The following is a 15,601-nucleotide window of genomic DNA, read 5'->3' as shown; positions in this document are numbered from 1 at the left end:
CTGCAAGGCCCAGGAGGCACCGGTCACTTGTGGCGCTGAGCCGTCTTCTTCCGTTTCCTCTTAAAGAAGCAGCAGCACCTGGGGCACAAAGGACAAGGCAAGTGAACCCCAAGCACTGCACCCCAACAAGGTCCCACCACCCTGGCTGTCCCTCCACCAAGGTCCCACCGCCCTGGCTGTCCCTCCACCAAGGTCCCATCACATGCACAGCTCTTCTGCCACCAGCCCCAGCACGGCCTGAGGTGCTGGTGCTGGTGACACCACCAGCCCAGACTGGGGGACCAGCCATGGCCGGTGAGCCACGTGCTGGGACGTTCCGCCGCCGCGACCCTGAGCGCTCGGCCGTCTCCCTCCCGAGGCTCCACTGGGGCAGGAGCGCGAGGAGCCATCTGGGAAAGCAGTAAAACAGGGATCCAGGTGCTCCACTCCCCATGTCCGACCCTGGAGGAAGTGAGTGAGCCCTGGCTGCTCTTGCCAGCCACGAGACACATGGTTTTCACCACCGTCCACTAAAAAGACAAGTTCCAAAGAGACCTTGGCTCAGGGACCAGGTTTCTTTACTGAACCTTTCACGATAACCAGAGCTTCCACCTCGGACCAATCACTCAGTGCCGGGATGCAGAACCCCTGCTTCTTCCCCCATCCGATGCGAGGGAGGTGCACAGGCCCAGGGATTAGGGGAAGCAAAGAAGGATGGAGAGTGAAGGCTGAGGTGGGGAGAGGAACGCCCAACACAGCTGAACCGTGAGGAACGGTGGGTTCCCTGTGGGATACACTGGGAGCAGTTGCCCAGGTCATCTAGTCCTGCTGGCTTCCTACACAATTCCTTGGTGCTGAAGGTGTATCTCCCTTCCCACTCCATTCTCCATTCCCACTGTCAGGAATGCTCTGCACAGGTGTGTGTTCTGTGCGAGTTCTCCTGAACTACGTGTCCTTCTCCTGCTGGGACAGCTGCCTCCAGAGAAGCCTGGGTGATGCTAGAAGACTGCTCTTTCAGGCTGGTGGAAGGGATGCCTGGCTAAGCAGCCAGGGTAGACCATAGAATCATAGAGTATCCTGAGTTGGAAGGGATCCATACAGATCATCGAAGCCAACTCCTGTCCCTGCACAAAGACAGCCCCAAGAATCCCACCATGTGCCTGAGAGCTTTGTCCAAATGCTCCTTGAGCCCTGGCAGGAAAGCATGAGGATGCAAAGACCAATTTTTCCTACAACCATCTGTCACCAACAGACTAAAACCATTCAAAAACCACTGCAACAACTTCTCCAAACTATTTTCCGTTGGCTCCTCTGTGGAAGGTCAGAATTACACCTCCATCCTCTCAGAGATGGAGGAACAGATTGCTTCTCACTTGCACCCAGAAGGTGCTTGCCCCTGGGTGCACAAGCCTTACTGTGGGGTGCAAAAGCAATGGGTGCATAAGCACCTCACTGTGAGCTGAGCCTGCCAGCATGGATTGTCTGCTGGGAAGACCCAAACCTGCTGTGGCATGGAGAGCTCACAGCCCCACAAGAGGAGGCCCTGCCACCACACCAACTAAGGGCCAGGAGAAGTTTAACACCCACGGTTTGTCCCTAGGTTCACCCAGTTTGGAGGTGAGACCAGGAGAAATGCCAAGCACCTGTCCTTGCAGGACTGCCCACCTGCCCTGAGGAGTGTGTGTACCCTGCAGCACCCGACCCAGGCTGTAAACACCCACCCCAGCACTGCTCCTATGTCCTGTTGTCCCAGGCCATCTGCCACCCTCTCCTGCTTTACCCTGTCGCGGTATTTCTCTCCCACAGCAGCCACCTTCCTTCATGACTCGGGCAATGGTGAGTAAGGGAGGGACATCACGGGGAGAGAGGATGGAGGATGCATGAGTGATGGTTTCGCATGCAGCGGGTAAGGGAAGAAGGGGCTGAGCAGCACTCAACTCCTTGGGCACCGAACAAAGGGAGCTGACTGACTTCTGGCTGTTTTAACTTGTGACTGTCTTTTTAGGCTCTCACTCAAGAGGTCCAGGGAAGGGTTCAGGAAAGGAAGTCCTGGCAGTTCAGACAGGCAGAGGCAAAACACCAAAATAAAAGGATAAGGCAGGCTGACAGTTACAGAACGTGATCTCTCTGCATGCAGACGATGCCCAAGAGAACAGCCCCAGACTACGACATACAGAGAAGCCAGAGATGCCAGAGGTACTGGAGGCAATGCCTATGGAGAGCAGGGCAGAGGTGGTCAGTCTCCCATCCAACAAGGACATTCCTCGCTGCACACGGGGCCTGGTCCCCTCACTCCGTGGCCATTCCCACCCATCAACCTTCCCCGGGACCTACAAACTCCTTATCTGAGTCTCCACTTGCTCCTCCACTTAATGGGTATGTGGTTTTACCAAGGGGCAAGGAGGAAGGGAACACCTCCATGGGAGAGCCTGAGACTGGGACACTACAGCTGTGCCTTCAAAACCCAGTAAAGCCCTGAGCTGGGCTTGGGATGACCCTCCTACTCCTTCTTTTCTGGAGAAGCCCATTCACCTGTCCCTCAGCTGGCTGGAGTGGAGTCACCTCCCACCCACCCTCTCAGAGCAGGGGCTCTGAGGACCATATAGCCTCATCCTTCCATCCTCTCTAAGGATACAGGTCCTGGTCTGTGTCTCTCCAGAGGACACTCTGAGGAAACAACTGTCTCCCTGCCCTCGATACCCAGCCCAGGGTTTTCCCTTCACACCCGTCTGCATGAGGAATTCCTGCAAGAGGCTCAGCAAGCCTGGTCCCAACTCTGCCCAACTCCATCAGGCATCATCTGCTCATGGACATAACAGTTTGGGGGAGGTGGAAAGCCAAATAGGAAAGGATTAAAATCTGATTTTGCATCCATTCGTTCAGAGATCAGTCGAATCGCTCGGCCTAGTGCGGCCGCTCGGACACAGCCCACACCCGCCCCGATATTGCCTGTGGTCCTAAAATCAAAACAGCTCTGGGTTGGCTTTGACTTTGTGCCTTTTTAGGGTTTGGTGGGTTTGGTTTTGCCAACCCCAGTCTAGTCTGGTCCGCTCCCCCTTGCATGTGGACTGGAGAGAGGGACTCACCACAAGTTGAGCATTTTCAGGCAGCTACAGAGAGTGTAGAGAAAAAACACAGAAAGGAAGAAAGAGCGATTAGTTCACAGAGGTGGGATGGAAGCGAGTCACTGCAGCCATGCAAACATGCAGTGCAGACTGGCAGACACACACCATGCCTGCCCACCACCCGCCCCAGCCCTCACACCACCTCTGCCCTGGCCGTGGTGTCGCTTCTCCGGGGGCACGAGGCCTCCCACGAACACCCCTGTGTTCCACAGAGGCACCAGACCCGTCGGGGTCTGATCTGGGGCTGGGATCAGAAAAGGATTCCAGGCCACCATCTGCTTTTGTCCCCTGCAGCTCCAGCAACAGAAGGGATGGATGATGGATCTACATCTGGGAGTTGCCCTCCAGCAAAACCCATGTCTGGGATTTCTCCAGCACACCCCAAGCAGAAGCATTTGCACAGCTCCTCTGCCTGCTGGAGTGCCAGGGAAAGACCTTCCCACCACTGCACATGGTCTGAAAAAAAGGGGCCCAGCTCCAGTTCCTTCTGTCTCTCCTGGGCCCACTCTGCTGCACAGCAGAATCCCAAATTCCTTAGCCCTTCTCATGTGCCCGAGGGGATTTATGATCACAGATGCAAGGGAAGATGAAGCCAACCCTCCCTGTGGCAAGCGGAATGAGTGGACTACGCTTGGGAATTATGAGACCCCAAACCTGTTAGTGCAAAGCAGCTTATGCTCTGCTTCCCAGTACCTCCCAAACCAATCTGGGAGCACACAAACAAGGGCTGACCAGCTCTGTGTGCTGTGAGACAGATCCTGGGCCCCACAGCTCACACACTCCTCTCCATCTGCCTTGACATCTCCCCACAAAGTGGGGCTGGACCCTGCACAAACACAGCCTGAAGGTGCTCCTGGTTCTTCCTTGCACTGGCTGTCGTATCAAAACTGTTAAGGGCAACAATCTGCCCCATCCCAGGAGCCACACGTCTGGAGGGGACCCCCTTCAGAGCCCCTGATGCCAAACTGGTGGTGTCTGCAGGCCACGCTACCCATACCTAGAGGAATATTACAAGCTGCACAAGCTGCACCTCAAGATCTCCCCACTCTGCTGTGCCTGATGAGGAGCCTGCACGAAATCCATGGCTTGGGCCTGGAGGAGAGAGCGTATCTGCTGCTGCTGGGATCATGGCTAGGCCAGCTACCAGTGAGGAAGATCCTGCACAGGTATTCCCAAGGGGAATAGACAGCAGAGACCTTCAGGACAACGAGCGCAGAGGACACGTACCTAGGGACCTTTTCCATCCACACACCCTTCCTCACACCTGCCAGTTCTCCTCTTCATCCCCGAGTGCCCACAAAGGTTGTGGGACAAGCAGCACCAGGATCATCCAGTCAAATAATAACCAGGCAGCTGGGCCATGTCCCAGCACCAACCAGGCCAAAGGCAGCCCCAGTCCATGGACCCACGGAGTGCCAGGATTCTCTGGTGACCTGCTAAGGTCCTGTCTAGTTCAGAGGCAGTGAGAAGGTGCCATGGTGAGGGTCATGCAAAAGGTGACATGATGGTGCCAGATGCAGCATGTGTGCAAAGGTGGCCAAAATGGTCAGAGCAGTAACTTTGGACATCAGTTCTCACCCTAGATGACAAGCTACAGAGCAGAGGTCAGCTTAGAGGGACCACCTCTCCCCCACAAGCTGCTTCTGTTCTTCTCACTCAGCTTCCATAGGGCTGGACCAAGAGAACCCACAGGGAGAACTACCTCTCCCTGCAGGAGCCACTTTTGGGCTGTTCTGCACACCTGGCACCCATTTCTCACAGCCAGAAATAAAGTGTCAACTCTCAGACCGATGATCTCCTCACTGAGCTGTGCTCAAGCTACTCCTACACCCTCAGCACGAGAGCACAGCGCGTTCCCCTCCGGAAAGGGGCTCACCGGGATTCCTGACTTCACTCCTGGTGCTCCTGTCTATCTGGCATCACATGCTCTGAGTAAGAGTTATGTTCTCCAGGCATGACAAGTGTCAAAGAGAAGCAGCAGCAGCAGCACTGAAGGCACCATGCACAGAAGCAGCAATATGCAAGGAGAAGGGCACGGGACATGAGCATTGAGTACTTCACCATGGGTAAATGTGCCCACTCGCTTCCCAGGAGGAGGATTAATGACCAACCAGTGGAAAACCTGTTGTAAAGCAAACGTACTTAGCTTCCTCCACCACCTCCACCTCCGCCTGCGCTGTGATGGGCGCGTTGGAGTGTGCCCCTGTCGGGTCGTCCACGTTCAGCTCCCCGTTGGTCGAGCTCACCACCTGGAACACAAACCAACACCCGTTAGAGAGGCTCCCTGACAGGGCATGCTGCAGGACTCAGAAACCTAAGGAAGAACAGTTTGCTCCTGTCTCTTTGCACTCTCTGAAAAGGCTGCCAGGTTCCTTGGGCACCTCTGAGTCACATGCCTGGTTTGGAGGGAAGAGGCTAGAGCACCCCAAGCAGAGCAGCAGGGACTTCGTGTGTGTTCACATGCTCATGCCACTTTGGGAGCGCAGCTACTTTGGAAGGCCATGCTCCTTTGGGATCACAGCCACTCTGGGAATGTAGCCACTAGTGCCAGCACTAACTGCCAGCCCTACCTACACACAAGCTGTATGATGCTGATTGTTTTCTCCTGACTCTTCTACAGGTGAGTCACTCGGTTCTGCTGCCTGCCAGTACCACGGGAAAAGCCACTCCAGAACCACCAGTCTCACTCCTTGCACAGTTTGTTGAATTACATCCTTGCCCAAAAGCTATCAACATGGTCTCATCTCGTTTTGCCTCACAGCTGACATGATGGTCACTCAGTATTTCCATTACAGGGATGACCATCCAGCTCCCAGAAGCTCCACATCATTTTCTGGATCATTCATCACTGCTCTATTGCCACAACAACCACCAAGGCAGCCTGTGTGGGATGGAAGTTTGGCCAGCCCTTCTGTGCTTCACCTGGATGTTAGGACAGGTTCCCATGACTTGCCTGGAGCTGCTCCTGGCTCCAGAGCTGTAAGGATTGCCTGGTTCCCCTCCCTCTCCTCCTCTTCACCTTTCTACACAGTAAAAGGAGGCATATCCCATGGGGTGGGGGGTAAAGGTGCTATCCATAACTCCTGGTGGCTCTGGATGACCTGACCAGGAGGGATGAAGGGGATGAAGGCCTTGAAGCAGACATCCCCTCACTACTCAGCACATCTATCCATGCTCATTTTGAACACTTCACTCCTACCAGCAGCTGCTGCTTCTGCAGACCAAGCTCTGCCAAGAGAGGTCAGGACTCAGAGCTCTCCTCAAGTGGCAACTCCTTGGCTTCTCCTCACCCCAGTCCCAGTCCCATCCCCTGTGGGCCTCCCTGGGCTCTCCAGCCCCCCACGCTTCCCACGCAGTTTCGCAGCACTGGCACTTAACTGCGCTGTTCTCAGGGCTCTTCCCACACTTTGTTCAGCTATTTGTTAAATTCCATTTTACAAAAGGCTTTGATTTTCCTCCTCGTTTTTCATGTGCCACATGTGGCAAACTCAACCTTAAAGGAAACGCTGGCTTGAAGCTACCAATCTCCCAAGGGTCCAGCATGAGCTGGGGGTCTGCTCAGAAACAATTTCAGCCTCTGCAGCCCAGCAGCCATGCACAGCAGATTTCCTGCTCTCAGCTGCAGCTAAGCAGAATTTTAATGCTTACAGTGGCACCTGGAGGCTTGCAAACTGCTCAGGTAGGCAACCCTCCCTATCCAATTCTGACTAGGGCTGCATCAGTGCTGCAGCTACAAGGAAACTATTCCCCTTGCATAAAAAGTATGAATAAAAACACCTACTCTGTACTGAGAGATGAATTCATAGAATCCCAACTAGTCTGGGTTGGAAAGGACCTTTAAAGCTCATCTCATTCCCACTCCTCTGCCATGGGCAGGGACACCTTCCACTAGGCCAAGTTGTTCCAAGCCCTGTCCAGCCTGACCTTGGACACTTCTCCAGTTCACTGTCTGCTCACGTCTGAGATCAGAGCTACACATGCATCAGTTCCTCCTTTCTTATCTTTGTTTCTCTGCTACTCAGTAAAGTATCTTTAAATGAGAATAGGAATGTGGTTAATCGAGCCAAAACATCATTGAATCCAACTGAGTATCATGAATAAGTAAAAATTTCAACCTAATCTGCATTTCCCTTTGGGACATCCTGCACAACCTGTCTCCTCGGCTCAGCTCTGTCCTGCTCTAGGCACTAATTCCCATTTCACCAGAGCCAATTTTCAGTGTTGTGTCTGACAGCAGAGCCAGCTCCCACAGCAAACCTCTGCCAGAGAGGCAATGATATCAGAGTCCCTGTTTGCTTAGATGACTCCTGCACCTTCTCTCTAGTGCCAGCCCTGTCCAGCCTGGCCTTGGACACTCCCAGGGATGGAGCAGCCACAGCTTCTCTGAGCAACCTGTGCCAGAGCCTCAGCACCTTACAGCCAAGAATTTCTCCCTAATATCTAATCTAAACCTGCACTTCTGAGCTCTCCACCAGCTCATCCCCAGCCTAGATTGGTACCAGGGGGTGCCCCAACCCAGGTGCAGCACCAGCACTTGGCCTGCATGAGATCCCCATGGGCCACTCCTCGAGCTTGTCCAGTTTGAGATATTGTTCATTCCTCATTCATAAACAGGAATGTTTTAGGAATTAAAAAACTTTGTGGTAGTTCCACCTCCAACACCATGTCACTGTCACTCATCCTCTGCTCATCCCCTTCCAGTGCAACCATGTGTAGATCCACCTTCCAGCCACCATCCCTCACCCTGGTCCTACTCTGCTTCGGGACAGATCGACTCTTTTCCTAACATTAAGGGGATTTATCTCCATTTCAGCTGCTTATATTACCCTAGAGCACCCACAAAATAGGGCAGAGGGTGCTTTATAGACCAGACCTGCTCATACACACTCCTTTCTGTCTTCAGTTTGACAAATCTGAGTTCAAAACAGCTCCTGGAGGAAGAACTTCATCAAACAGTAACACCAACAGTGTTGGCCATCGCAGCTTGGGTCCCTCCAGATCATGGCTTGGGTGTTACAGTGGTGACATTGCTCTCAGGGGGTTGACACAGAGGCTGCACACATCAGGAGGAGAAGGTACCTGCACTGATCCTCCGTGCCGATCTGCAGCCAAATGAGATGTCAGGTACGAGGTATTTGTCTGCCGGCTCGGCTGGATCTCCCACTCCCCTCGGCGATCCGACGATGCCTGCTTGCAGGGTCAGCCGCACAGGAGGAACAGAAGAGAGGGCAAGAGGTGAATGAGGGGAAGAGGTACAAGGCTGTTGGTTAGTGAGTTAGTTTCTTTGCAAAAAAAAAAGGCATTTACACTTTAGCTGGTCTAAAATCTCCCATTCCCAAGTGCACCTTGTTATTTACTTCCACAGTGGCTGCAGTGATCTACTGCGGGAGAGGATTTCATCTCCTCTAGCTGCTAAACAAAGAGAAGGATCTATTCTGGAAGTTATTTCTTTACACAGCTTCATTTCCATAGATTTTTCCATAGAAACAATTGGACTGACAGTACTTAGCTGCACCTGTCAGGTCACACACACCAGAGCACAGGGTTGGATTCACCAGCTAAACCTCCCTCAAATACATCTTTTGGAACTCGTATTTGCAACATCAACCAAAGCCAAACATTTCATTTCACCCAAAGCCAGTTCCACACACTGATTCACCTGTGCAGTGCAGAAGGAAACATCCACCACACCTGCTTGACTGGAGAGAGAGTTGGGGGCTTTTGGGGTTTCTGCAGAAAAGTAGATGAGAAACTTTCACTAACAAGTTTCTTCTTTGTCTCCCAGAGATGCAAACATCAGGTGATTAAACTGTTAGCATTTTGTCTGGTTTATTATTGCTCCTGGGGGGTGACCCAACTTTGATGACAACATATTCAGTGCACACCTAAGACCCAGGAGGATCTCAGGGCACCTCAACTCAACCAACTAGAGGAAGGAACACTTCCCAAGACTGGGAAGTGTGGGACAAACAGATCTGTGTGGGCCTCAGGCCTTAGCTGAATGAGACACTGTGGATCTGGCTTGAAAACAAGAAGCTCCAGTGAACAAAACCAGGTTACCAGCAGTGAAGGTGAAGCAGGTGACCAAAGGGAGGTGCCCTGCTCCCAGAGAAAGACTCTGGTAACCTCTGAATAAACTTCCACACTCACTAGTAAATTGTTACTCAGCTAGAGCAGGAGCACGTGCAAAAAAGTAGGAATTTTTTTAAAAGAGAACTCTTCTGGCATTTCATAAAACATCTGTTGTTCCCTTTGCTTTGACGCCCTCCCAGAGGGACCCACAGTGCTGCTCCTCCTTCTAAGCAGTCACCAAATCCAGGTGCTATTTCCCTAGAGATGGTCTTGTCATAGGGTCTCAGAATCATAGAATGGTTTGGGTTGGAAGGGACCTTAAAGATCATCTCATTTCTTGGATCTTCTTACTACACATTCCTCCTGTCAGCCTGAGACACTGCCTGCACTTCTTGTCCTGGGTGACATTCAAAGGAGAAGGAGTCAAATACTGTAAGAGATTCTGCAGTTATTATACCCAGGAAAAAAATAAGGCCATTAAAACTGGAGACCCAAAGCCACACCTTCAATTCACTGCTCTACATCTTTATTTTTTCTCATTTTTCCCTTAGAAAGGAAAACTCAAGACTTAAAAGGAACAACCCTTGGAAGAGAGTTGTTTGTGTTTTGGTGAGAGGAACCTGATTTTCCCTGTGCTCTATTAAATAATTCATCACTCTAAGCAATGTTTAGGTGCAAAAACTGACAGAAGCTGCTGTGCAATCCAGCACCCAGACTACCTGCACAGCTCAGGAGAGCAAGGACTGCAGGCTGCCTGCATATTTTGGGACTACCATGGAATTTTTTGGGGCCTCATACTATAATTTATGAACTAAACTGCCTGAAAATGAAGTCAGGCATCACTGTCCTGTCAAGGAAACATGATGCCTCCCATGCACCATGTGAAGGTCTGCGGTCAAAGTGGACAACTGGAGCCTGTCACCCCAAACTGGGGGGTTAATGGATCAATCAGGCAGTTTATTAAAGCAGAGGACTGTGCCAGGGCTCACACAGCAGTCAACACTGATCAGCATGCACAAACCACATGGATTCCTATGGCAACACTTCCAGTAAGGGGTGTTCATCCTGACTGTGGCTGATGGATTGGGATATATCCTACTCTATGTTAACAGCTCTGCCCTTCAGAGCCCAAGGAAAGCTGAGCCTAGAGAGGTTATTACATCTCACCCACGATCCCTAGGCTGAGTGAGCCGAGTCAGGCAGTGATGGCAGCTAAGGAGCTGAAGAGCACACAGAGGTTAGAGGAGCAGAGCAAGCCCAGTACCACTCACTGGGGGTAACACCAGCAACAGCTCCAGCTAGGAGCCACAACTGGAGTTCTACTGAACATCTGGGCAGTTCTGTTTACACAGAAGATCCAAACTCTCAACACCAACAGCAGCAAAGTTAAAATGGGGAAATTCAAACTCCCAATGAGGCAGTTCATCCAGACCACAGTGCCCAGGCTGCCCCAGGGTCCCTGCACCGCCTGCCCCTTATGCTTGGCAGCACTCAGATGTGAACAGGACACGCTGGGCAGGATATCTGGGTGTACATGGGACACACATCATCCTGCAGCCACATGCCCCGTGGGCAGAGGGCACCTGGGCACAGGGTGCCATGGCCACAACTCAGTCTACTCCACGGTCTATGTGCTGTGAGTAAAAGCCCAAAACGTTGTAGGCCACAGAGTCTGACCAGGCTGGATCACTGACTTAACCAGCTTACCCACAAACAACAGAAAAATTCCAAACTGGACTCCACTTGGCTCATAAGCCCGAGGAATTCCACCGGTTGATTTCAACAACCCGTTGCTTTGACAAAATTCTCCTCAAATCACAACCTCTGAATTAAGTAGTAATTGTCCTTGCCGTGTCCAAGGCAAGAATCATCCCCAGCCACCTCCAGTGCCATATGGCATCTGCTCCTCCAGTGCAAGAGGAGCTCAGAGAGGTGCCCAGCGAGGTGGCAGTGCCAAGCGGTCGTGGGCGACGCACCTGATTGCGAAGCGCCTGCTGCGATGGTCGGTCGCGGTGCACGTGGCTGTCCCTCGTTACCGCAGACGTCCCGGAGTCGACGTGAACAGATCCCACGGGAGTAGGCTGGAAAACAAGGTGTTGGGTAGGATGAAAACTCTCCCATTTGAAAGAGGGGAAATTTAGATTAGAACACTGACCCTGGTGGTGTTCAAGGCTACGTTGGATGAAGCCTTGAGCAACTTGATCTAGTGAGGACGTGTCACTGTTCAGGTCAGGAGGTTGGGACTAGATGATCTGTAAGGTCCATGCCAACCCCTAAATTCTATGATTCTAAGATCAGGAGAAAGTTTTTCCTGTGTGGATGGTAAGACACTGACACAGGTTGCCCAGGGAGGCTGTGGATACCCCAAGGAGTTTTTGTATGCTCCAACCCTGGCAGTGTTCAAAGCCAAGTTGGATAAAACCTTGAGCAACCTGCTCTGATGGGAAGGGGTCCCTGCCCAGGGCAAAGGGGTGGGACTAGGCGATCTGCAAGGTCCATTCCAACCCCTTAACATACTATGATACATGCACAAACACACCTTGCCAAGTGGTGGGAAGCAGGAAAGTACCAAAACACTGCACAAAGGTAATAACCACGAGAGTTACAGCCAGGGCTATAAAATCCTTGTGATCTGACAGACACGTGATGTGATGCTGGACATCAGCACCAAATGTCTTGTGTAACAATTAATTAACAAATCATTAGGTTATCTGCCTCGGTGTCAGATCACACCTAGTGGGTCTCACACAGGACTATTACAACTGAAAATACACAGACTTGTTTTCCTCATCCCATCGTCTCGCCACTTGTAGAAATCACACTTGCATAGAAACAGGACGTGTTAAAATTAAAGCTTCATCTGCTCTCTTCTCACCAAAGTCATAATCCCTGCTCCCAACCCTGGGATCTCCATGGCAACCACCGTGGCTGTCAGCAATAGCACACTTGTCTTACAAGGTGCTTTTTATCAATTTGCCTTGTAATTAGAGAAAAATAAGGAGAAAATATTGATTCACAAAGGGAATGATTCCTCAGGAGCTGTTTTGGGCACAGTAAACATTGGGAATGCTACATATAGTTGGGATGTAAAGCCCTGGCAGCAGTACCAAGTTCAGCACTCATTGATCTGGCACCTCTAAACTCTAAACCAGATCCTCCAGCATCAGATCCAGATGCTCCTTAAACACCTCCAGGGATGGTGACTCCACCACCTCCCTGGGCAATATCCCAGTGCCTGAACACCCTACCAGTGAAGCAATTTTCCCCAATATCTAATCTGAATCTCAATGTCCCACCAGGTCAAGCCCAGAGAGGTGGGAAAGGGCTCTGTCCCTCAGGGAAACTTCGAGGCACTGAAGAACCCACTGAGCTGAGTGTTGGGACATCTCACTCTGTTGAGAATGGGAAGATTTGATCCTAAACTTGCTGGGATTATCAGGAACAAGGAGGCAGTGGTGGGGAAGCAGCACCTGGAAGAAAAGGCATGGGATTCTGCAGGGGCAACTTACAATTGGCCTGCCGACCCAGTCGTAGGCATAGTCAAAGGTGTAGCCTTTCTTCTCAAACAGCTCCGTGAAGATGGTTCGGAGATAATCGTAGTCTGGTCTCTCAAAGAAGTCTAATCGCCGAACGTAGCGGAGGTACGTGGCCATCTCCTCTGTGGGAGAAGGGGAGAAAGCAGCAGCTTTTATCCTGAATCTTCCCATGGAATTGTTAAAAACCAAGATCAATTCATGCTGTGTGAGAACTGTCTGGGCTGCTGGTGCTACCTCCTCCTCCTCCTCTGAAAGTAGTGGGTTATAGCAACAGTCCACAGTGCAAATCAGTTCAGACACTCCTCAAGCAAAGATGGAAGTTCCACCTCTGCTCCAGAGAGCTGCTGCTTCACCTCAAATCTGCCTTTTACACCCAGTTTTATTCTACACCTCTGGATAAAAATAAACACTGAATGCCAACTCGCTGAACCTGTCACCAGGTGTTTAAAACGTTGCTGCCCAGAGAAGCTGTGGTTGTCCCATCCCTGGGAGTGTTCCAGGCCAGGTTGGACAGGGCTTGGAGCAACCTGGGCTGGGGGATGGTGTCCCTGTGCATGGCAGGAGGGTGGAACAAGATGAGCTTTAAAATTTATAGCAGCAGCTCCAATTGTTTGACAGCTTGAGGAACAACCTGATGGATACACAGCATCCAAATACTTTCTGCCGGAGGAGCTCAGCATCATCCTATTTAACAAGGTATGTCCACCTCCAGCTGCACTCACATGGTCCCATCAGGGCTTTACCTGGAAAGTTCTCACAGAGAACTTCAACCGGAGTGTTTCTCTTTGTGTCCCCAATCTTCTGATACCTCTCTTTTAAGGTGTCAGCCTGTAGTGCACAAAGACAAAACAGTTGTGGAGAAAGAGTTCAACCATGTGAGAAAGGACATGCTGTGTGGGAAGAAAAACAAGGTATTTAATGCCTGTTTTGGGTGGCATCAGGAGGTGTCACCCATAACTGAACTTCATCCTGGACTACACTAGTAGGGGCATTTTACAGGTTAGTGGAGAATATCCAAGGACATGTTCAAAACATCTTCACTAATCAAAGGCAGGACCAGAGTTAGTGTCTTACAAGGTTCATTTCTCACAGCCCAGCCCTGAGGACTGTACAGAGAAGGTTTCATGGGCAAAGAAAACAAAGCTGCATGGACTGTGATGGCCCATCAGTACCTCTCCCAAGCTTAGGGCCATCAGCAACAGATGAACAGCTGCAAAGCAGATCCATTGCAATGGCAGTTTATGTCTTCCTGCTTATAACAGAATGTCACTTCACATCAGTCACACTTCTCCCGAATCCCAGGCTGCTCCCACACTGCCTCTCCTTTCACTCCCAAACTGCCCATCACTTGTTCAGCACTGATCAAACATCTGGTCATCAAGGGAACAAAACCATCTGCAGTTGGATTTCTCACCTAAATCCCCTCTGAGGCAGAGAACTCTGCTCCACTTGGCACCCTGAAAATGGGCTTTATTGCCTCCATTTCAAAATATGCCAATTAGACCTGGCAGCAGCATAATTAGCATTGTAAGATGTTCTCTCCAGGTGTGGCACTGACAGCACAGGCCAAAAGTGCAAGCTGAAGACACCTAGACAAGTCAAGATGCCACATCCCAGATCCAGCTGGAGAGTCCATGTTTGCCCTGGACCTTAAAAAGGAGTCAAATAATCTTTATCAAGTTCAGCACTGAACTGAGGAACTTTTGCAGAACCTTGTCTAAACCTGGAATTATTTTAGAATCATTTACAGGATTAATTTAAAGCAGATGAGTTCAACTATGCCAGAAAGAAAATATGTACTAGAACAACACACTTAGAGAGGTGTGAACGTAAAGTCAAGAGAGATTCTGACTTCTTTCGCAATCCCTTTCATATCTGAAAAATCCTTTCTTTTCCCTCATGAGCTGTTGCCAACATTTCTGGCACGTATGACTGAGCTGAGACTGACAAACAGTGGTGGTGACAAACAGCTTGACAAGGTCTATCCCACAAGCTGCTACTACTGACCACTGCAGAGCTCTGCTAAGCAGCTCATTAGCTCAAAGTCTCATCTCCTTTTTCCAACAGGAATTCTTGTCTTCATTGATCAACCTTCTCCTAACCTGATCAGATTCGATCCCTTCACTCCCTGCAATTCCAAAGCTGAACACAGCAGCTTAATCATCAGGGAAGTGATGGAGAAGATGCAGCTTCCAACAGCTTCAGAGCCAGCAAATGACTTACTACTAGTTAAGTGAGCTGACGGATGCTGGCGGCAGTCGGTAACTCAATTGCTTGCAGCTCTCCACATTGTACACAGCATCTCATAAACTCCTCAGCACTGAGTGTCCAGTGTCTCTGGAGGGAAGCCAAGCTCAATACTTCTGCCAGAAAACCAGTTTTGCAAGCTGAAGTCCATCTGTGCATGTAAACCCATCAAACTGCTCCCATTATAAACACAGATCACAGATGCAGCTGGAGGATTGTGGAATTTCATAAACAACCACTGTGTCCCAGTCACTCTCCAGCTTCCAGTTAGAGCTCTCTTGTTGCTGCTCCTGTCCCTCTGCTCACTATTCTCTCCAAAAATCCACCAGTTCTGCAACTCTAAGTGCCAGGGAATGTCTTGCTACCTTAAAATCTCCCCTGCAGCTAAAGCTAATGCCTCAGTGTTAGACTCCAAGGACACAAAGGAGACGACAATGTTCCTGGCTGGATTTTGCCAACGTTTCCCCACGGGATTCTCCTTTGGGTAGAGATCAGCCAAAGTTTTAAAGGGCAAAATCTAAAGCTCAAGCCTACCTTTAATCCTTGCCAGGGCAGGCTGCCTCGGAGGAAATACATGAACATATGGCCAAGGGCTTCCAAGTCGTCTCGACGACTTTGCTCTGAAAGAGAGGACAAATTATT

The 15,601-nt window shown here is 50.8% G+C and overlaps 1 protein-coding gene across 3 annotated transcripts in view; it reads right to left on the bottom strand.

The window, feature by feature from the left end:
* Positions 1 to 15,601, bottom strand: part of LOC103804765 (casein kinase I) — a 49,041-nt gene continuing 33,440 nt past the window's right edge. The window contains exons 6-12 of one of the 3 annotated variants that reach the window (XM_009077393.1): positions 15,494 to 15,579; positions 13,456 to 13,540; positions 12,686 to 12,834; positions 11,153 to 11,257; positions 8,184 to 8,291; positions 5,247 to 5,353; positions 1 to 78 (exon numbers count right to left, since the gene is read on the bottom strand). In XM_009077393.1, coding sequence (XP_009075641.1) covers positions 24 to 78; positions 5,247 to 5,353; positions 8,184 to 8,291; positions 11,153 to 11,257; positions 12,686 to 12,834; positions 13,456 to 13,540; positions 15,494 to 15,579 — 695 coding nt within the window. In that variant the 3' untranslated portion in view covers positions 1 to 23. Of the gene's footprint in view, positions 79 to 3,065; positions 3,090 to 5,246; positions 5,354 to 8,183; positions 8,292 to 11,152; positions 11,258 to 12,685; positions 12,835 to 13,455; positions 13,541 to 15,493; positions 15,580 to 15,601 lie in introns of all 3 variants that reach the window. The other 2 variants (XM_009077394.1, XM_009077395.1) reach the window with 2 other exon arrangements.

The sequence above is a fragment of the Acanthisitta chloris genome, unplaced genomic scaffold (genome assembly GCF_000695815.1).
Source record: "Acanthisitta chloris isolate BGI_N310 unplaced genomic scaffold, ASM69581v1 scaffold7596, whole genome shotgun sequence".
In the NCBI taxonomy this organism is placed as follows: Eukaryota; Metazoa; Chordata; class Aves; order Passeriformes; family Acanthisittidae; genus Acanthisitta; species Acanthisitta chloris.
This window is presented reverse-complemented; position numbering and strand designations above follow the sequence as displayed.